At 45.0% G+C, this 21,594-nt stretch overlaps 1 protein-coding gene across 9 annotated transcripts in view; it reads left to right on the forward strand.

Annotated features, from left to right (window-relative positions):
• Nucleotides 1-4,000: 4,000 nt before the first annotated feature.
• The window catches only part of LOC102922011 (uncharacterized), a 134,190-nt gene continuing 116,596 nt past the window's right edge, over nucleotides 4,001-21,594 (forward strand). For all 9 annotated transcript variants that reach the window (XM_076545857.1, XM_042285666.2, XM_076545858.1 and 6 more), the window contains exons 1-6: nucleotides 4,001-5,635; nucleotides 7,430-7,544; nucleotides 7,872-8,045; nucleotides 11,568-11,674; nucleotides 14,082-14,219; nucleotides 16,612-16,684. In XM_076545857.1, coding sequence (XP_076401972.1) covers nucleotides 5,427-5,635; nucleotides 7,430-7,544; nucleotides 7,872-8,045; nucleotides 11,568-11,674; nucleotides 14,082-14,219; nucleotides 16,612-16,684 — 816 coding nt within the window. In that variant the 5' untranslated portion in view covers nucleotides 4,001-5,426. The remainder of the gene's footprint in view (nucleotides 5,636-7,429; nucleotides 7,545-7,871; nucleotides 8,046-11,567; nucleotides 11,675-14,081; nucleotides 14,220-16,611; nucleotides 16,685-21,594) is intronic.

Here is a 21,594-nt window from a genome sequence, read left to right on the forward strand (position 1 = left end):
TGTATGTTAATAAATAAAGTTGCCTGGGGGTCAGAGCTATTAGAGCCATAGCAAAAGCTGGGCATTGGTGGTGCACACCTTTAATCCCAGCACTTGATAGGCAGAGCTAGGTAGATCTCTGTGTGGTCAAGGATATAGCCAGCATTGGAGACACACGCCTTTAATCTCAATACCAACCATAGAAGACCTGGAGGTCTGTACAGACAGGCAGTGACGAGGCGGTCATGTGGTTGGGTTTATAACCAATGAGAAGGCAGAACAGAAAGTCTATATAAAGACAAACACACAGGAAGTAGGTCTCTCTTGGCTGAAGAGGATCCCTGAAGCAGGAAGGGTAAGGCTCTTAGCTCTGACCTCTTGGGCTTTTACCTTTACATTGGCTCTGTGTTTCTTATTTAATAAGATGGTTACTTCTACAGAGAAATGTAATGTTGAAGCCAAGTCTTGTGCTCAAGGAAACAAAAAAGTTTAAAGAATGGGGGTCAGAGAGTTGAATGGTTTGAATGAGAATGACCTCCATAGGCTCCTGCATTTGCGTGCTTAGTCGCCAGTGAGTGGGATGGTGTGGGAAGGATTAGGAGGTGTGGCCTTGTTAGTTGTGGCCTTGTTGGAATAGGTGTGTCATTGGGGGTGGGCTTCCAGGTTTCAAAAGCCCACATCAGACCCAGTGTCTCTTCCCTGCCTGCTGCCTGCAAATCAGGAAGTAAAGCTCCAGTGCCATGTCTGTCTGCTTCCCACCATGATGATCATGGATTAACCCTCTGAAGCTGTAAGCAAGCCACCCCTCCCCCCCAAAAGCTTTCTTTTAGAAAAATTTCCTTGGTCATGGTGTCTCTTCACAACAATAGAACAGTAACCAAGACCCTCAGATATTTGCCTATTCACTTGGAAAGCTGTGCTGGCTAGCTTTATGCCAACCTGATACAAGCTAGAGTCATCTGAAAGAGGGAACTAAGAAAATCCCTCCATAAGAGTAGCCTATAGGCAAGCCTGTAGAATATTTTCTTGACTAATGATTAATATGGAAGAGCCCACTGTGGGTGTTGACACCCCTGGGTAAGAGGTCCTGGGTTTTATAGGAAAGCAAACTCCCAGGTGTGGTGTTGTACGTCTTTAATCCCATCGTTGGGAAGGCAGAGGCCAGCCTAGTATCTACCCTAGCAAGTTCTAGAACGGTCAGGACTACATAGAGAGACCTTGCTAAAGAAAGCAAAAACAAAAACAAAAAGGGAAAAACTAAGCAGGCCAGCACGCAGCGCTTCATGGTCTTCAGTTTCTGTCTCCAGGTTCGTGTCTTGTTTGAGTTTCCGAGTTGGCCTCCTTCAGTGACAGATCAAGACACAGAAGCCAAAATAAACCCTTCCCTCCCCAAGTTGCTTTGGTCATGGTCTTTATTATAATATTAGAAAGCAAATTAAGACAATAATACTCGCACAAGTCAATTATTACTTACTACCTGAAGAATGTTACTTTACTACAGCAACCAATGTCTTCATGTAGACAGAATCCTGCAATCACAGAACCCACCTGCACATTTGGAATGCATTTTCCTATGAGCCCCAGCTTTTGGCAAAGAGGGATATTTTATTACTTTTCATTTCCTTTTTCAGATAAAAATTATGAGCAAAGAACGATGAATCTGCAGGGCGGAGCTACACTTGGACCATGGGGGCTCTCTGCTAGAAATGGGGTGATCTAGTTCTCTGGAGGAAGCAGTTGGTCTAAAAGCAGAACTTCAACCTTTACATGTTATTTTTCATGTTCAGTATACTTTATTTATTTTTAATTTTTGGCTGTGTAGGTATATGTTGGTGTGTGTCAAAGTGTACATGTATGGGCTCCTGTGTAACCAGAGGAAGGCATTGGATCCTCTGGAGCTGGAATTACAGGTGCTTGTGAGCGGTCCAACATGGGTGCTGGGGACTGGATTCCAGTCCTGTGCAAGAGCAGCAAGCACTTTCTTTGCACATCTGACAGAGAATCAGTGCCTCCTTAGCCTTCATCAGAGAAGTATGAAGCAGTTAACACAGAGACCCACAACTGGACAATGTGTAGAGAGTAGGAAACTTTGGAGTGCTCAGTCTTCATCAAACCCCTCCCCTCAGGGCTCAGAGATCTATGTGGAAGAAGAGGAGGAAAGATTATAAGAGCCAGGCAAGACTGAGACACTCAGCACTGCCGGTGGTGGCAGTGGTGCACACCGTTAATCCCAGCACTCGGGAGGCAGAGCCAGGTGGATCTCTGCAAGTTTGAGGCCAGCCTAGTCTACAGAGGGAGATCCAGGACAGGCACCAAAACTACACAGAGAAACCCTGTCTCGAAAAACAAACAAACAAACAAACAAACAAAGACACTCAGAATGTTTATTATAAGTAGCTGAACAAGGAGGTTAGGTAGACTCGTTAGATAGGGGAGTCTCTGATTGGGAGCCATCTCAGACTACAGTCTTCTGGAAGGAGGAAGCTGTGGTTGAGACTTTCTGGAGATACTGTCAATGTCTATACTTGGATCCTTTGGCCTTCTTGAAATGGCCATGATGCTCAGGCTGTGAATGCTCCTTCACCCAGTGGTACACTTACTTCTCACAAGGAGGGGGCTAATGGCAGGGTCTGGACCTCTTCCTCTGAGGCTGGGCCTCTTTCACAGTGTTAATGTAGGCTATCCCTCCATTGCTCATCTCTTGGATATTTCTTTGTGTGGCAGGATGGATGCAGAGCTGGGTGTGTGTTACACTCTGCTTTGTCCTCCTGGGCACTGCTGGGTTTCTTTTGGCAAGGGTTAGATGGTCAGCAAAGGGTTGCATGGTCATTAAGGATTGGGGCGAGGGGAAGCAGTGTACTGGGGTTCGGTTTCCATAGCTGATGACACCTGGGAAGTGTGAGACAGGGCCCAGGCAGACAACAGGACCTTGCAGGGAGATGTGGAAACAGAAGATATACACAAAGTAAGGAATAAAGGGTGTGGAGAAGACACTGGCCAAAGAACCAGCACAGAGTGTAAATGTTACAGCTCGGATGGAAAGGTATCCCAGAAGTTGGGAGCCACGGAATACCACAAAGTCACACTGCACAACAAACCTCACACAAAAGATTTATTGGAAGGGAAAAAAACCAGGAGGGTGGCTGCCTCTGCTCAGGCGAGAAACAGCACAAACAGAACAGAAGAGAGGGTTATATCGCTTCCCTGGGGGTGGGGGTGGGGGTGGGGCAGGGGCAGAGCTTTCCAGGGTGAAGCTTTCCAGGATGGGGATTGGTGGAATTTCAAGTCCAGAGCTTGGGCATTTTCTCTGTAGGGTTGGGGCTGGGTCCAGCCCTCAGGGCTGTTAGAATGGTCTATGGGTGGAACCTGGCAGTTGGAGGTCCCCAGGGGAGGGTCCTGGCCACCATGTGCCTAAAGAGGCTTACGCAGAGAATTAGAGATTCAGTCAAATCCTGGCTGGAAACTGCTACTGATAGGCTTACATGAAAAGTTGGTGTGTGGTGGCCAGAGAGAAAGTATAGGAACAAGAGGACAAGGGGGAGGAAGTGGATGAAGAGGAGGAGGAGAAAAAGAGGTGGAGGAAGTAGAGAAAAGGATGAAGATGAAGAGGAAGAGGAGGGAGAAGAGAGGAGAAGGAAGAAGAGAAAGAAGGAAGAGAACATGGAGAAAGAGGAAGATGTAGGGTAAAAGGGCCAGTCAAGGAAACACACCCTGACCCTGAGACCAGAGCCAAGGAAACACACCCTGACCCTGAGACCAGAGCCAAAGAAAACACCTCGACCCTGAGACCAGAGCCAGTTCACTGGCCCTGAAACCAGAGCCAAAAAGTTAAAAAAAAAAAAAAATAGGCCAGTGAAAGAAACACACTTTGGCCCTAAAACCAGAGCCAAAGAAGCACACTCTGCCCCTGACCAACTCAGCACAAAAACCAACCAATCCCTGAGCACGAAATCCAGCCAATCTCTGGGCTTGTCCAAGCTCAGGGATTGAAATCTGACCAATTCCCACCCCGAAAAGCTTCGCCCTTGAAAAACTCTGCCCCTAAGAAGCCCTCTGGAAGCCCTGTGCCTGTTCAGTTTGCTGTGACCTTTTTCCACCGTGGCAGAGGCAGCCGCCATCCTGGATTCTTCTCTCCTTATAAATCTCTTGAGTGAGGTTTGGGTGAGACCTTCCTTCTTTTGCTGGAGTGGAGTGGAGCAGAGAAATAACGATTTTTTGCCGGAGTCTGAGCCGAGAAGATTTGGAGCAGAACTGTATCACTTTCTCGGGGGAAACCTTCCGCTGCAGGAGCAGTTATTACAATCCGGGGACCTGAGCCGAACTGTAATACTTTCTCTGGGGAAACCCTCCTGCGGGAGCGGAATTGTTACATTGGGGAAACCTTTTCCTGGAGTAGAACTCTAAACTGCTATGCTTATGGTGACTTTGTGGTATGCCTTGGCTCCCAACTGCCAAGATACCTTTCCATCTGAGCAGCCATGTTTACAGAAGAGGAGGCAGAGAGGCGAGAAGTAGAACTGAGACAGCAGGGCGCAGCTACTTAAAGTGGCATTCTAACATAATTAGGAAAGACATTTCTGGGACAGTCAGTCAGGAAGTAAAGTTCTTAAATATGACTCTATGATGCAAATAAAGCCTGCAGATTTAAAGGGAAAAAATGAGCACAGAGACCTTACTCCCGGGGTGCCTAGTGAGCGAGGTAGGAGGCAGCAGAAGTATGTCTTCATTTTATCGGGAGAGTGTGAAGTTTCCTCCACATCGGCTTACACTCGATGACACATGCCGTCACTATCTATGAAATCACCAAAGCAGCGTTTTGTAGTTGCAACTGCTGGTGGGCATGGGGAGGCATAAACAGCCTGTACAGAAATTCTGAGAGGATTTGTTCGCTTGTTGAGAAAGGATCTCCCTATGTCACCCAGGCTGGCTGGGCACTCAAGATCCTGGGCACTCAACATTAGAATTCTGAGGAAGGGTATCTTGGAGACTAGTCTTCAGCAGCCTGAAGATCCGTTCTAAGGGTGTTACATTCCAAGACTGCGAGACAGGCATTGAGCAGACATAGCATCTGGATCCTCCTCCTGGTGGTGGACACGTTTGACGCTTGAAGACCCAGTAGTTCACGAGCCTGACATGGACGCTGAGCACTGTTTGTTGGTTGCCCGAGGTGATTGGCGCCCGGGGGTCCCCTCTGGAGCATGCGCACATGGCGTTGCTGGGCAACGACAGTCCTGCCAACTGCCTAAGAGGTGGAGGGATGTTAAACCTTGGGGCTTCTCTGTGGGCGCAGCCTGGCGAGATTCCCAGGCTTGGTTGGCTCTGCATTGGGACTGACGGTTAAGATTGGGACCCGGAGGAACTCGGTTACTGTGAGCACAGAGGCTGTTAATGGGAAGGAGTAAAGCAATATAAACAAGAATCTAATGTGAAGGGCCATAGTCTGAGCCATGAAGAAGATCTTCAAGGGCCATTCGCCTTGGGGCTTCCTTAGCTTTAGGCATGTCAGCGCTGAGAACCAAGAACCACCCAGGTACCTCACTGGGTACATGCCTATGAAGAAGATCCACAAAGCTGCAAGCGTCGGGGATATAACCGAAGTGCAGAGGATGCTCGAATTTGGGCATGTTGACGTGAACATTACAGACCGGAAGAAGAGGTCAGAGGGCACGGGGTGGGGGTGGCCTGGAGCAGGGGTGAGTGAATGGCAGGCAGCAGAGCCTGAGGAGATGAAACACCACCTTCCTGGGCTTGGCCTCAGGGGGATGGAGAAGGGAGGCCGAGGCCCGCTCTCACAGGGATGCTGGGCTTTCCACCAGACTCCTCCGCACCTCAAACCTGCACACCTGGATGGGTGGAGCCTAGGCGTTCTTCATGAGACACAAAGCAAAAACTAAACCTTAGTTGGTTCCCAACCCCCATATAATTCTGCTTTCAGAGCACTTTATTGGCAATTTAAATGTGATTTAACCCACAAAGTTGAGGCACACAGCGTTTTCTTTCAAGGTGCACATGAAAAAAAAAATGCTATGGGTCCCAGGGCAAAAATTCATTCAGTGAAATCCCATGTTCATTTTATTTCACGCGAACCAAGGAATACATGCTCTTTCCTGAGGGACCTTACGTAGAAGCTGAAGGGTGAAGATAGCTCCGTGGTTTTCTTCGCCGTCGGTTATTCAGGGTGGCTCTCTTCACTTACCACATGCCGACTCAGCAATGACTTCTTCCGCCCCAAGCGGTGTAGTTTGATTGACAGATGGTTCACTGGAGGCTCTCTCATCTTTGAGACCATCAAAGCCATGGTGCTTCCCAGTGTGGCCCCTGCTTCGGGCAGACCTCAGTCAACAACAGATTCCAAATCTCCCTAGGGAAGCATCGTTCATTGTCTCTGTCACAGTGTCATCCCCTTTGAGATCATCGAGGTGTAGCACAAATCCTAACTGGTCTTCATAAAAACCCGGAGCCAGATATTGGGATCAATGCTGAAAGGCCAGAGAGACAAAGGAGCAAGCCACGGCCACTTCTTACCATGCCAGCAAATCAGCCTGAAAGGGGCGGGGCTCCTGTCTCTGCCTGCCTTATATTCCTCTCTCGGCCCAGCCATATCACTTCCTGTTTCCTCCTCCCTGGGATTAAAGTGCTGGGGTTAAAGGCTGAGCCACCACGGCCTGGCCTCTATGGTTAACTTGTGCCTAGTTCCACATTCTGATCTCCAGGCAAGGTTTATGTGTTAGAGCACAAACAAAATACCACCACATCCAGGTTTGACTGTGCGCTCTGTTCCTAGCACTGCTAAGTGTGGTGATATTTTATTTGTGCTGAAATGTGGTGATACTTGACTTGTGCTTTAATACATAAAGTTTGACTGGAGATCAGAGGAAATAGCAAGAAGCCATTTTAAGTAAACAAAGAAGTCAGGCTGCGGTAGCACATGCTCTTAATCCTAACACTTAGCAGGCAGGATCTCCGTGAGTTCAAGGCCACACCAGGGAACAGAGCCAAACGTGGTGACACATGCCTTTAATCCCAGTACCAACCATAGAGGTCTGGAGGCCTGTACAGACAGGAAGTGACAGAGCTGACCAGGAAGAGGAAGTGATGTACTAGATAGAGAGCAAATCAGATGGCAGAATAGTGAGGCATGTGTGTGTGTGGGTGGGGGGGTAGACAGGAAGTCGCTCTCTTTGGAAGCAGAATTGGTGAGGTGAGGTTGCCTGGTAGCTTTGCCAATTTCCCTGATCTCTCTAGGCTGTCACCCCTATATTTGGCTCCATGCTTTTTATTTAATAAGACCATTTGGAAATTCGCCTCCAGCTAAGTAGAAAGGAAGACATTCCAGTAGGCTACTCTACTTCAGAGGAGCAGTGGGTGTAGTCCCTGCACAGCTCCCTCCCTGCACGGCTCCCTCGTTGTACCGCTGCACAGCAGCTCTCTGGCCTGCTCTCTCTCACAGGACTGCTCTGCACTACGCCTGTGCTCATGGCCAGTCAGAAATGGTGTCCCTCTTGCTGTGGTACGACTGCAACATCGAAGCCCGAGACTGTGAGGACAGCACAGCTCTGATCAAGGTAATTAGGAGCCAACAGGTCCAGCAGTGGACGGAGGAGTCTAACTCCCGGACCTTCTGGTGTGGGAGGCCTGCACCCCATCACAGACATGGGATCTGCATCCTGCCTTACTGGAGGCAGAGGCATGAGGGCTATGACGCCCCACAAGCCCGGGACATGCAAATTTCATTACACCTGGGATATATGAGAAAGCACAGTCTCAATTTAAAAAAAAAAAAACTCGAATAAAAATGATGTTCTGGCACTGAAGTGTAACTATTTGGTGAAACTTGTGGGGAAGGTTCTCGAATTCCTTTGACAGTCTGTTCCCTTGGGACAATCCTGCAGGCAACCCAGCGCCAGCATGAGGAATGTGTCAAGATTCTCCTGGACAACGGCGCTGACTCCAACGCCGTCGACGCCTATCAAAACTCGGCTCTGCACTACGCGGTCTACAACAACAACCTCACCATAGCTTCCAAACTCCTGGCTTTCAACGCAGACACCGAAATCAAGGCCAAGGTAGCCAAACCCCCAACTTTCTATCTCAAGTACCTTAAAGGCGTTGACCTGGACCCATCCCCACATGCAGAAGCTGATGCACGCGTTCCTTGACTAAACATGGTTTGGAAGAAGTTGACAAAGGAGGTTTTGTAGTACACAACTTTATTTTATATATCCAGAAAAATATTTAAGGAGACGGTCTTAATATAAGTTAAGAGATGCATGCTTTTCAAATATGTCACCAACAGTTTCTTTTTTCATTGTCTTAGGGTTTCTATTGCTGTGAAGAGACACCATGGTCACAGAAACTCTTATAAAGGACAACATTTAATTGAGGTGGTGACTTACAGTTTCAGAGGTTTAGTCTGTTATTCTCACGGTGGGATATGGTGGTATGCAGGCAGACGTGGTGCTTTAGAAGGAGCTGGTGGGCAACAGGAAATGAATGAATGTCACTAGACATAGCTTGACCATTTAAGCCCACCCCCTAGTCATACACTTCCTCCAACAAAGCCACACCTACTCCAACAAGACCACACCTCCTAATAGTGCCACTTTCTATGAGCCTATGGGGGCCATTTTCTTTCAAACCACCACATTAATATAATTTAAATATTTTTACCTGGTTTTCCTAATGGGAGTAAAACAAGATGTGAAAACAAAATTTCTCTAGAATCTGGCCAGGTATAGTGGCGCACACCTTTAATCCCAGCACTTGGGAGGCAGGGGCAGGCAGATCTCTGTGAGTTCAAGTCCAGCTTGCATAGGCCAACCAGAAGCTTAGTGAGACCCGGTCCCTAAAAACAAACAACTATCTAGAATCAGACTTCACCTCAAAACTCAAACAAAAGCATTTTTCAGTAAATGAAAAATCGTATTGCTGTTGACATTTTAAAGTGGTTTCTCTCTGGTGTGAGGCTGAATCAGGAAAAAATGGTGAATAGAAAATCATCTTGAATATGAAGGACAAATTGGAAATTAGGGACCTTAGGGTAATAGTGAGGGGAGTCCAGGGGTTTAATTCTGCCCTTTTGTGTGTTTAGAAAACTGTACCCTTCCTTCTTACCTGAGAAGGAAATGATTGAGCTCCCAGCATGGTCAGCGTTTGGACTCAGAGGCAAATGCAAGCTGGCTCAGTGGTGGTGATGGGGAACATGGAGGGGAAGGTCAGCTCATGTGGGACATGTTCCCCTTTTCTCTGCTCTCAAATCGGCACATCTTGCTGGCAGATGAACAACACATTGCAGTTTTTGTATAATGAAATCAGTGTGAGAGATGGCAATCATTGCTCTACAGAGGGCCCAGATTCAGTGCCCAGCACCACCATGGAGCTTACAGCCCTCAGTAACTCGTTCCAGAGAATCGGATGCCCTCTTCTGACTTCTGCAGGCACTGCATGAAGGTGGTACACAGACAAGCAGGCAAAACACCCATACACATACCATAAAAGGAAAGACATCTTTTTTAAAGGTATTAAAAATATCTCGCCGGGCAATGGTGGCACACGACTTTAATCCCAGCACTCGGGAGGCAGAGGCAGGCAGATCTTTGTGAGTTCGAGGCCAGCCTGGTCTACAGAGGGAGTTCCAGGAAAGGCGCAAAGCTACACAGAGAAACCCTGTCTGGAAAAACCAAAACCAAAACCAAAACAAAACAAATCTCTATGAGCTTCTGAGTTGCTGACTTAGTTAGGGGTTTCTATTGCTGTGAAGAGACACCATGGCCAGGGTAACTCATTTAAAGGACAACATTTAATTGGGGTAGCTTGCTTACAATTCAGAGGTTCAGTCCATTATTGTCAGGGTGCAATATGGTGGCCATGCAGGCAGGCACGGTGCTGGAGAAGGAGCTGAGAGTTCGTACATCTTGACTCACAGGAAACAGGAAGTGGTCTGAGACACTGGGCAGTATCTTGATGAGACCTCAAAGCCTGCCTTCACAATGACACACTTCCTCCAACAAGACCACTCCTACTCCAAGAAAGCCATACCTCCTAACGACTCCCTTTTGGGGGCTATTTCCTTCAAACCACCACAGGTGGTAAAGCATGTTTTTAATGAAAGGAAAAGATTTGTTGTGTAAAAACTCCCTTTCTCCATGATCATTTAGACACATAGAGAAAAACTCAAAGGCTGGAGTCGAAGGGACCCAGAAACCGTTGTCCACATCTAAGCTTTAGGAGGATTTTGCATAGGCTTAGGACTCAGGGGCAAATGCAAGCTGGCTCAGTGGTGGAGCCAGGGAAAACTACAGGGAAGATCAGTTGAATCCCATGTCCTGTGAGCCTATGGACAAGACATCGCTTATATTAAACGTCCATGTGTTCTCCAGCTTGTTAGGGACACCTGGGCATTTCATCATTTCACCAAATTTTCATCTGTGTGTACTAAAGTTTGCATCAGCATAGCATTAACAAGATTTCATGGTTTCCAACATTGTTTCTATGAATGAATAAAGATAATACATACCTGTACTTTGTTAATCTCTTGGGAATAAGGATGGTGTCTAAGATAGAACGAGGACCACGGAGAAGTTTAAATAGTGCATTTTCAGGGGTACTGTGTTCTAGTTCTGTGTGAGGTCAAATGAACCGCACTAACTACTGGCCAACCTTTCTCCCTGTACTGAGTGATTAAACTCCATCAGAAGCCTGCGGATTTTAATGCAGAGCTTTAGTGGCCCATGTTGGAGGAGCATCACATGACTTTGGAAGGATCAGATGTGTCTCTCCTGTGACTTGGTGGAAATGTATTATTGGAAACTCTAAACAATGTGTTGTATTCTTCGACAAGTAGGAATTATTAAAAATACAGATAATCTCTTCCTGCAGGGTCTGTAACACAGAGCCTTGCAGTCTTCTCCACACACCACAGAGCCTTGCAGTCTTCTCCAAACAGGATCACAGTGTTGTCTGCTGGGCTGGGTTTTTTGAAGAGTAAAAACTCCTACAGAGAGGATAATCTTAATTCATTCAAGAAAAGTTCTTTGATCCTTTATCACTATACCTCCTGGCACTGTGAAGACAGACCCATCCTCGGGCAACTCCTGACTTTTACTTCACACAGCCATACATGATGTGCGCAGTCCTGACAGGAACAACTCTGGCTGGGTTTGGGGAAGATTGGCAATTGGAGAGGGACAGCCGCTGTCTTTGTTAGGGTTCCTATTGCTGTGACAAAACACCAGGACCAAAAGCAAGTTGGGGAGGAAAGGGTTTATTTGGCTTACACTTCAGCATTGCTGTTCCTCACTGAAGGAAGTCGGGACAGGAACTCAAACAGGGCAGGATCCTGGAGACAGGAGCTGATGCAGAGGCCATGGAAGGGAGCAACTTACTGGCTTGCTCCCCATGGCTTCCTCAGCCCACCTTCTTATAGAACCAAGGACCAGCAGCCCAGGGATGGCACCACTCACCATGGCTGGGCCCTTCTGCATTGATCACTAATTGAGAAAATGCCTTACAGCTGGATCTCATGGAGGTATTTCTTCAGCTGAGGCTCCTTCCTCTGAGTGAATTGTAAATTGTTTTTGTTTTCACAGAATGGCTACACGCCTCTTATACTCGCTGTGCTAGAAAACAAAGAGGAGATGGTGGAACTGTTGTTACAGGCCGCGGCAGACATAAATGCCCTGGATAACTGCAAGAGGTATCTTTCAAAACTCTTCTAAATCCTTCCAGTGTTCTGGTCATTTAAACATCAGCACTAAATTTCTAAAAATTTCACTCATGCTTATAGGAAATCCATTAAAACAAATGAATACCTTAGTCTCTCTCTCTCTCTCCTGTCTCTCTCTCTCTCTCTCTCTCTCTCTCTCTCTCTCTCTCTCTCTCTCTCTCTCTCACACACACACACACACACACACACACACAAAGTGCAGGGCTCACATCTCCTTTAAATATTGACTGATCTTTGTTACTTCGAGTTGATTTTTTAAGTCATGTGATTTTATATTAACTAAAATAGTTTCATATTAGTCTTACCTTTAGAAGTGTAGACTGTTAGTTTAAGATTCCAATGAAATTCTTAACAATTTTACAATATTTCCCACCTCCATCTCTTGTATATATTTCCTTTAAAATACTATATTAGTGAGAACTACTTTTGAAAAATCGCTTTGTATCTTTAATGGCTCTTTGCTTTAAGTTGCTTTGTCTGAAGAATATCGATATCAGATTATCTCTAAGTGACTATATATCATTAGATATTGCTCAGTGTCTCCCATCCTTCTATGCTTTATGTTGATGTGTTCAGCTAGTCACTAGTCTGACCAAGTACAGAGAAGAAATCGTTTAATAGAGGAAAGATTTATTTGTTTCACAGGTTCCAATCCACGGTGGGCTAGACTTATCTTGGAGCCAGAAGGAAGGTAGACTATGACAGGAAGTGGGGGCAGGAGGCAGAGGAGGGTCTCATCTCCTTGAAGCCATGATGCAGAAAAATAGAAGGTTCCCTTGACAAGGCACACCCTTCAAAGGACACTCGTCAGGTCCTCCACCCAGGACCCACATCCCATCCTAATTGACAAGTTATCTCTGATCTCACGAATGAATGACTATAGTGATGATGTCATGTGATCCAGTCACCCATGTGATCCAGTCACCTCAGTGGTACAACCAGCTCGAGTCAGTTGCTCGATGCTTAAAACCGCAATCGACTTCTACTCATTGACCTGCCGTGTCCAGAGGAACAAATGTAGTGTAAGTAGGTGAGGAGACTGATAAAGGGGTGGCTTGGCTTCCTTCACACAAGACTGGGGTTAGGTGTGCCTTTCTGATTCATGCTTGACCTCAGGAATATTGCTAGTCACCAAATATATTTTCTGATATGAAAATAAGGATACTATTCCTTTTTAATCATTTAAGAACATTTTGCTTATTTGTATGTAGGGATGTTTTGCTTGTATGTATGTATGTTTGTATGTTTAGAAGTGTAGACTGTTAGTTTAAGATTCCAATGTCTGTCAGACAAGATTCCACTTGTCTGTCTGGTGCTCGTAGAGATGGAAGGAGGGCATCAGAAACCCTGGAATTGGGGTCACAGACAGTTGTGATCCACCTGACGTGAGTGCTAGGAACTGAAACTGGGTCTTCTCTACAAGAGCATTAAGTGCTCTTAACTTCTGAGCTGCCTCTCCAGTTTGCCAAGATAAGGAGATATTCTTGAAGAGTGGTTTTCAGATCACATATATAGCATTTATATTAGCACCTAGCACAAGGTAGTCAGCCCTGTTAACTACTAAATCAGTTACTAAAAATTATCTCTAATTTTAAAGATTTATTTGATTTTTTTATGTTTATGAATGTTTTGTCTGCATATATGTCTATGTACCACATACATGTCTGGTACCCAACGAAATCAAAAGAGGGTGTCAGATCCTCTGAGCTGGAGTTATTGACGGTTTTGAGCCACCATGTGGGTGCTGAGAACTGAACCAAGGTCCTCCGCAAGAACAAACAAGTGAAAAAAAAAAAAAAAGAACAAACAAGTGCTCTTAACTACCAAGTCATTTCTCCAACCTGCTATTGTCTTTACTACTACTGTTTCATATTAATAACTTTTGAAACAATACAAAAGATTTTCCTTATTTGGCCTGTTGCTGACTATGAATTACAGTATATTATATCAGGCCAGGGAAGTAATGGAAACTCCTTCATTTCTTAATTTCACCCACTTCAGGTAAATGATCAAGGCACGGTACTGTCCATTGCATGGCATGGATTCTACTGAGTACAGCAGCGGCCCAGGAGGGCTCTGGGTTCTTCCTTTTCAGGGTTTTTCCTTTTAGAGGTGACAAAGATGAGTGAATGACATCCCCCAATGTGTTGTCTGGTCTAACTGCTAATGGCCACTGTAACACACAGGCAAGAGAGGAACTTGAATAGGTGTTTACATGACTTTATTAAAGTATGTCAGGAAGTCCAGTGTGGTAGCACTTGCCTGGTCTACCTAATGAGGACCAGGACAGCCAGGGCTGTGTAGAGAGGTCCTGTCTCAAAAACAAACAAACAAACAAGCAAAGCGTGTCATGGTGACATTACATTTGTTCTTTTAGGTCCCCCCTCATACATGCTGTGAGAGCTCAGTTTAAAAATATGATCAGCCTTCTTCTCCAGCAAGGTGCTGATGTATCTTTGGTGGATGTCTATGGAGCAACTGCACAAAGTTACACTGTTTTTGAAACCTTTCAAGTGTAAGTGTTCATATTACAATACTGGTTAACTTCAAATGGATATTTTTAGTAGTTACAATCATCCCATACTTATATATGCAATGAGATTTCACAGTCCAGTCTGGGAAATCTTGGAATGGCCATGAGTTTGTTGACTTCACAGACCAGAAACAAAACTGAGCAAAGCGCTAGGCTGGGTTGGGGTGGCAACAGGTACAGAGTTCTGTGTCTCAGGACTTTTACTTTGGCAATGCTGGCACTTGAGCTGGGATTCACATAAGCTAGGTATAGTCTGCCACTGAGATGCACTCCCAGCCCCTATCTCGGGAGTGTTAAGTCTTAGGATCAGAGTACCACCCTTTCATTCCAATTATAAGACCCACACAGGGATATAACTAGTGTCCCCGCTCTAAGTTGTCTAATTGCTTATTTGGGGTTTTTAATGTCAAATTTAGCAGACAATGTGGTTATCTTCTCATGAGTGTTCTCCCTCAACATCATTCTGTTTTTAAAAAAGTTATTTTTATGTGTATGGGTGTTTTGCCTGCATAGACATATGTCTATGAATCTCTTGAATGACTGATGCCCGCAGAGGCCAGAAGAGGGTGTCTGATGGTCTGGAACTGGAGTTACACACAGTTGTGAGCTGCTGGGTGACTGTTAGAATCAAATCTGGGTCCTCTGCAAAAGCAGCCGGTGCTCTTCGCCACTGAGCCCGCTCTCCAGCCCCTGGCTTTTAGAGTTTTTTAATGTTTGACTCTCTCTGGGAAGACATGCCCGGTAACAATCTACAGACTTTCCTTTGGCTTTTCTACATTCAGACTTCTGGTTGGTTTAAGGGTTTTCTCAGCTGAGCCAATTCAGGTAGCAAAAGCTACAAGAACCAGTCATGGGCTCCTCAGCCCATCCTGAAAGAGACATTTGTGCGCATAAGTTGTCCTCAGGCCCTCGTTGTGCGTTGGCTGTCGCTTTTGGCCGCGGCATCCTAGGGAGTGTCCCTTGGACATTTCTTAGGCCCAAGGAGGCAGAGGCAGAGAGGGAACTGCAGGCCTGACAGTGTCACAAGTTGATATAGAAACAAGTGAAAACTGCCACATGACTGCCTGTGGTGGTGGTGCACACCTCCAATCTCCCAGCGCTCAGGGCAGAGGCAGGTGGATCTCTGTGAATTTGGGGTCAGTCTGGACAACATAGAGTTCCAGGTCAGCCAAGGATATATAGTTAGACTGTCTTAAGAGAGAAAGAAAAGAAAAGGAAAAAAGAAAAGAGGCTGAGAGCTGACTCAGCAGTCAAGAATGCATCCTGAGGGCTGACTCAGCAATTAAGAATACATCCTGAGAGCTGACTCAGCAGTCAAGAATGCATCCTGAGGGCTGACTCAGCAGTCAAGAATGCATCCTGAGAGCTGACTCAGCAATTAAGAAGGCATCCTGAGAGCTGACTCAGCAATTAAGAATGCATCCTGAGAGCTGACTCAGCAGTCAAGAATGCATCCTGAGAGCTGACTCAGCAGTCAAGAATGCATCCTGAGGGCTGACTCAGCAGTCAAGAATGCATCCTGAGAGCTGACTCAGCAGTCAAGAATGCATCCTGAGGGCTGACTTAGCAGTTAAGAATGCATCCTGAGAGCTGACTCAGCAGTCAAGAATGCATCCTGAGAGCTGACTCAGCAGTCAAGAATGCATCCTGAGGGCTGACTTAGCAGTTAAGAATGCATCCTGAGAGCTGACTCAGCAGTCAAGAATGCATCCTGAGAGCTGACTCAGCAGTCAAGAATGCATCCTGAGGGCTGACTTAGCAGTTAAGAATGCATCCTGAGAGCTGACTCAGCAGTCAAGAATGCATCCTGAGGGCTGACTCAGCAGTCAAGAATGCATCCTGAGAGCTGACTCAGCAGTCAAGAATGCATCCTGAGGGCTGACTCAGCAGTTAAGAATGCATCCTGAGGGCTGACTCAGCAGTTAAGAATGCATCCTGCTCTTGAGGAGTAGCTGAGTCTGGTGTAGCTATGAGCTACACTCTGAGCAGCTCACAACTACTGTAACTAGCTCCGGGGGCTCCAATGTCCTTGTTGGACCTTTATGGGCACTTAACACTCACATCATGTATCCCTCTGCAACATAATTTAAAACTAAAATTTAAAAAGTCTTTTTTAAATGCCATTTAATATCTAGACAGCAGCCAGGTGGCGGTGGCATAGGCCTTTGATCCCAGCACTCAGGAGGAAGAGGCAGGTGGATCTCAGAGTTGGAGGCCAGTCTGGTCTACACAGTGAGTTCCTGGACAGCCAGGAAATCCTGTCTCAAATAAACCAAAGCAAACCAAACCAAAACAAAAACTAGGTGCTTAATTTTCTTAGGACTTTTAAAAAAAAAAATCAAACTCATCTCTCACTGTAGTTTTTACTCTGTAGGCTTTCCAAAGGACCAAGTTCCAGTCATCTTGAGCGTACATCAGAAATGGATGAACAAAATTTTGATGACAAGGTAAAAAAACTCACTTGTGATGCTGACTATTTGATCTGGGGCTTTGGGGATTTAGCTCAGTGGTGGGGTGCTTTCCCAGCTAGTACAAGGGCTAGATTTGGTCCTCAGCTCCTCCGAGGGGGGAAATGTGCTCTGAATTTGTTTTCCTTCCTTTCTTTATTTTTCCCTTCCTCCCTCCTTCTTCCTTCCTTCCTTCCTTTCTTTCTTTCTTTCTTTCTTTCTTTCTTTCTTTCTTTCTTTCTTTCTTTCTTTCTTTCTTTCTTTCTTTCTTTCTCTCTTTCTTGTACTCTAATAGCAAAGTTGAAGTTAAGAAAAAGCTTTAACAGATTTTTATGCACAAGCATTAAGTCAAAGAGGGGCTCAGTTAGGAAAAGGAACAATATTCTGAAAACGTGTGTGTGAGCTTCTCAGTGAAGAGCCATACTTATTTTGTTTTATAAATAGCCCAATATACAATCTTGGTGGCTATTGAGGTAACATTGTTCAGAGTTTTGGTGTGCTGGTTGGTTTTTGTCAATTTGACACAAGCCTAGACTTATCTGGGAAGAGAGAATTTTAATTGAGAAAATGCCTTCATAAATAGCCTGTAGGCAAGTCTGTGGGGCATTTTCCTGATTGATGATTGATGTAGGAGGGCCCAGCCCATTGTGGGTAGTGCTACCTCTGAGCAAGTGGTCCTGAGGTATGTAAGAAAATGAAGGGAGCATGCCAGGATGAGCAAGCTAGCAAGCAGCAGTCTTCCATGGTCTCAGCTTCGGTTCCTGCCTCCGGGTCCCGAACTCTTGCCCTGGCTTCCCTGGAAGCTGTAAGATAAAATGAACTTTCCTCTCCAAGTTGATTCTGGTCTTGGTGTATTTTTTTTTTTTTTTTTTTTTTACAGCAAAAGAAACCCTAAGTAAGGCAGTTGGTAAGGAACATTTTCCCCATCTTTTGTAAAAGAGATCTTAAGTGAATGGCTCCTGGGTGTGAACTGGGCAGGATTTAAGGCTGATTAGAAAATACCCTAAGTCACAAGGTCAAAGGAATTCCTACTGTATGAGGTCAGAGGGAGTTGACAGACATACTTTGACCTTAAATGAAGTTCATGAAACTGAGATTCTCAGTTACAGGTTAACAGCTGGGATACATTAAGAGTAAACTGGAAACTCACATCTGTTTAGTGCTGGAGGCCATGGGAGTATACAGCAGATGGCAATTGATAGTTCAGGTGTCCACCCACAGATGAATAACCCTCTGATGGAGGAATCCCGTCAAGCAAGGCTTACTGGACCACAGACTCTGAAAACAGGTCTCTTCTGTCTGTAATTTTTCTCATGTGCCATTATATTTCTTCCCTAAAAACAGCTATGGGTATTTTTCCCACTGAGTGTGTGTTTATCTCATGTATATATTCCATCTATTGGGCACACATATAGCTGTGGATGGTCAGGAAGATGATTTCTGCTTAATCTGTATAATTTTGATGAATAGAAATAATGCTAGGATATTTTTTCATTACTTAGGAAAGAGTATTCTCAGTCACAAAGACAGCTAATTTTAGACTTCAGAGCAAATTCAAAACAGACTAGCTGCCCTGTAACTAAAATACACCAGGACAAGTTCCCAGGTGTTTATTGCTGAATCAAGGTCAGACATGAAGCAACCTTGGTAGACATAACTCTTTGCAGCAATTGACTTTCTGCATGTACTTCTAACCTCAGTTTATGATACAAGGCTCAAGGTTCAGCCAACTAACTGTTATTGTTTAAGTCCTGGATTTCAATGTCATTCTCTGTGATGTATCTCGGGCTGTGTGCACAGCCCTTTGTGTTACTCACTGGCTGGTCAGTGTGACATCTCTAGCCTGAGAGAAAATGAGTCCTCAGAATGGCTCTGTTTCTTATTGTTTACTCAAGAAGTGCTGTGTGGCCCTGACAATGTGATTCGTATTTGTCCAGAGTTTTTGCTGTAGGTAAAGATGTAGCTGAATGGAGGAAGAACTGTAGAGAGATGTGGAGAATGTATAGAGATATGTGTCATGTGGAGACAGATGGTGTGAGAGCTGTATAGATGAGATGTATAGCTGTGGCTATGTGGGGAGAGATGTAACTGTGGAGATGTGTGGCTGTGTAGAAGGGAGATGTAGCTGAATGCGCAGAGAGAGAAATGTGGGAGATGTATGGAAAATGTGAGAGATGTAGAAAGAAATGTAAGAAGGTGTAGCTGGGTGGAAGAAGAACTGTAGAGAGATGTGAAGAATGTAACTGGGAAATGTGTGGATATATGAGCTGTGAGGAGACAGATGGTGAGAGAGTTGTGTAGATGAGATGTATAGCTGTGGCTGTGTGGAGAGAGATGTAACTGTGGAGATTTGTAACTGTATATGAAGCTATATAGAAAAGAAATGTAACTGTATACAGAAATATATGACTGTGCAGGAGAGAGATATATGTATGTAAAAAGAGATATGTAGCAGTATGTAAAGAATGAAACTGTGGAGACAGAGATTTTTCAAAGAGGATTTTTCAAGATGAAGTAAAAGAGAAAGTTACCATCAGAAAGTATGTGTTTCTGTCCTTATTATCCCTCAGATATAAAAGTCTAGCCCTCGCTGCCTTTTTGGATTTTTTTGCATACCCTGGAGGCAGTCTTGGAGCAGGCTTTCCCAAAGGCTGCTATTAGTTTAGGTCTAAGATTGGGCCATGGTTATTTTGACATTATTATTTGAAGTGTCTACAAAACTCTTGTCACTCTTTAAACAGTCTTCACGCTGAATTGATTGTGTTGGGAGGCCTGGGTCAGCTGACTGCCTGGGTCTGCTGTGGATATCGCTCTGTATAAATAAATGCTGATTGGCCAGTGGCCAGGCAGGAAGTATAGGTGGAACAAGCAGAGAAGGGAATTCTGGAAGAGTCAGGAGATGCTGCCAGCTGCTGCCATGAGTACCAACATATAAGATACTGGTAAGCCATGAGCCATGTGGCAAGGTATAGATTTATAGAAATTGTTAATTTAAGATATAAGAACTAGATAACAAGAAGCCTGCCACAGCCATACAGTTTGTAAGCAATATAAGTCTCTGTGTGTTTACTTGGTTGGTACTGAGTGGCTGCGGGACTGGTGGGTGAGAGAGATTTTTCCTGACTGTTGGCCAGGCAGGACTGGAGAAAACTTCAGCTACATGGGTCAGATGACTACCTGGGTCAGCTGCCATCAGGAGATTCCAGACCAGGCCTTCTTTCCCCTTCATTCTGTCAATTTCCCCTATCTTTGTAGCCTGCCTCAGTTTCCCCTTCTGAGGCTTTTATCCCTCATTTATAAGGATTGTATATGAAGTTTCTTATACCCAGGGTCCACCCAGGGCCTCAAAAATCTTGATCTTGCTGACGTAATAGCACCTCATAAAGACTGTGAATCTGGTGGGGAGGCTGTTCTTCTTCAGGACATCAAAGTATGCTGTGCCTGGGCCTGATCAATGCTGAAGGTAACAAGGCATTTTTAGTATGAGGTACCTGATCTCCATGAAGGTTTAATAGGAAGCCATAAAACGCAAGGTAGAATCCAACTTAGATTTAATTGGGGTGTGTAAATCACAGAGGACCAAGAATGTTTTGCCCAAGTTGTCAGGAACATATGCACAGCATTCTAATAATGGCACAAGCTGTCTTATGTACTTCTGCTAGAATCTCAAGGGCTTTCTGGATTGAGACCCCTTTGATTTGTAAATATTAATGCTTATATCCTGACAGTGTGGCTGAAAAACAAAACTTCCAAGAAGTAATCTAGCATCAGAACAAATTAAAAGGAAACTGCAGTGAAGTTGTAATCATTGCATCTGATTATACTCCAAGTGACCCCCAAACAACTTAAACCATAGTGAGGGCATGACTGTGGGTAGAGTTACAGCTGGACTTGTCTTTGTACCTGAGTTTTGTTTGTTTGTTTTAAGCTTTGCAGTCTTATGTTTTGCTGGTAACTGGCATTGATTGCCCTTAGGCAGTTCTCGAGGCTCTGGAGACTCAGAGGGGATGGACTTTATTCTAGAAAAGGCTACCCTAACTTGTTGAATTCTTTAAGTCTGGGGAGAGTAGGCCACTGTGTACCTGTAAGGTGTCAGCAGATGTGTGTATTCTTGGCATGGATGCAGCTGAGTAAAATCTAATTGTGTTCCTTTCTGGGAACATCTCTCCGCGGTGGCTGTGAGGAGCAAGTGTGGGCACTATAGCAGAGACTGAGCAGGAGGTTCATGTGAGGTTTGGGGGGTTGCAGATTTTAGTCATCCCCCCCAAGTCATTGATGAGAGGAATTGCTCAAGTTCTCAGGTAACATAAATCATGAACGCTTTAATTTCCCCTGGTCTTCATGGGGTGACAGAATCTTGTGTTTCTCTTGAGTTCCCCTGCCAATCTCAGATCATCTCTACCCTTGGGTGGCCCCTTCACTCTCCGCTTCTGGATTAGAATGATTACATCTAATTTTTGCAGAGATATCAGAACCATTTCTTTATCTTCATCTACGTGTCAGACAATATCCTATAACTTAGGAGAGATTCCAGATATAACAACTGATCATTAGGCCATGTCTGGTGCAATTCCCAGAGCTGGAGCTGACAGTAACAATTCCTTTAGCTTTGGGGATTTCCATCAATGTGTTTCTACACAAGTTTGTTTAACAAGGAGTCCAGGGTTACTAAGGAAGGCAAGGAATGAAGTGCACACATTGAAAAGAAAGCTGGCATTTCCTTTGTCATGTCAAGAGTTAGCCAAGGACCCTCAGTGGGTACTTGCAGTCGTTCAGAAATGAGGAGTGTCACCAGAGAAACATGGACGACTTCAGATTTTCAAAAAATATTCCTTAAGTTTATCATCCTTATGAATGTTAAAGAATGTGATTTCAGATGACTTATTTTGAATATTTATTATAAATAAATA

This window comes from Peromyscus maniculatus, chromosome 10, assembly GCF_049852395.1.
Source record: "Peromyscus maniculatus bairdii isolate BWxNUB_F1_BW_parent chromosome 10, HU_Pman_BW_mat_3.1, whole genome shotgun sequence".
In the NCBI taxonomy this organism is placed as follows: Eukaryota; Metazoa; Chordata; class Mammalia; order Rodentia; family Cricetidae; genus Peromyscus; species Peromyscus maniculatus.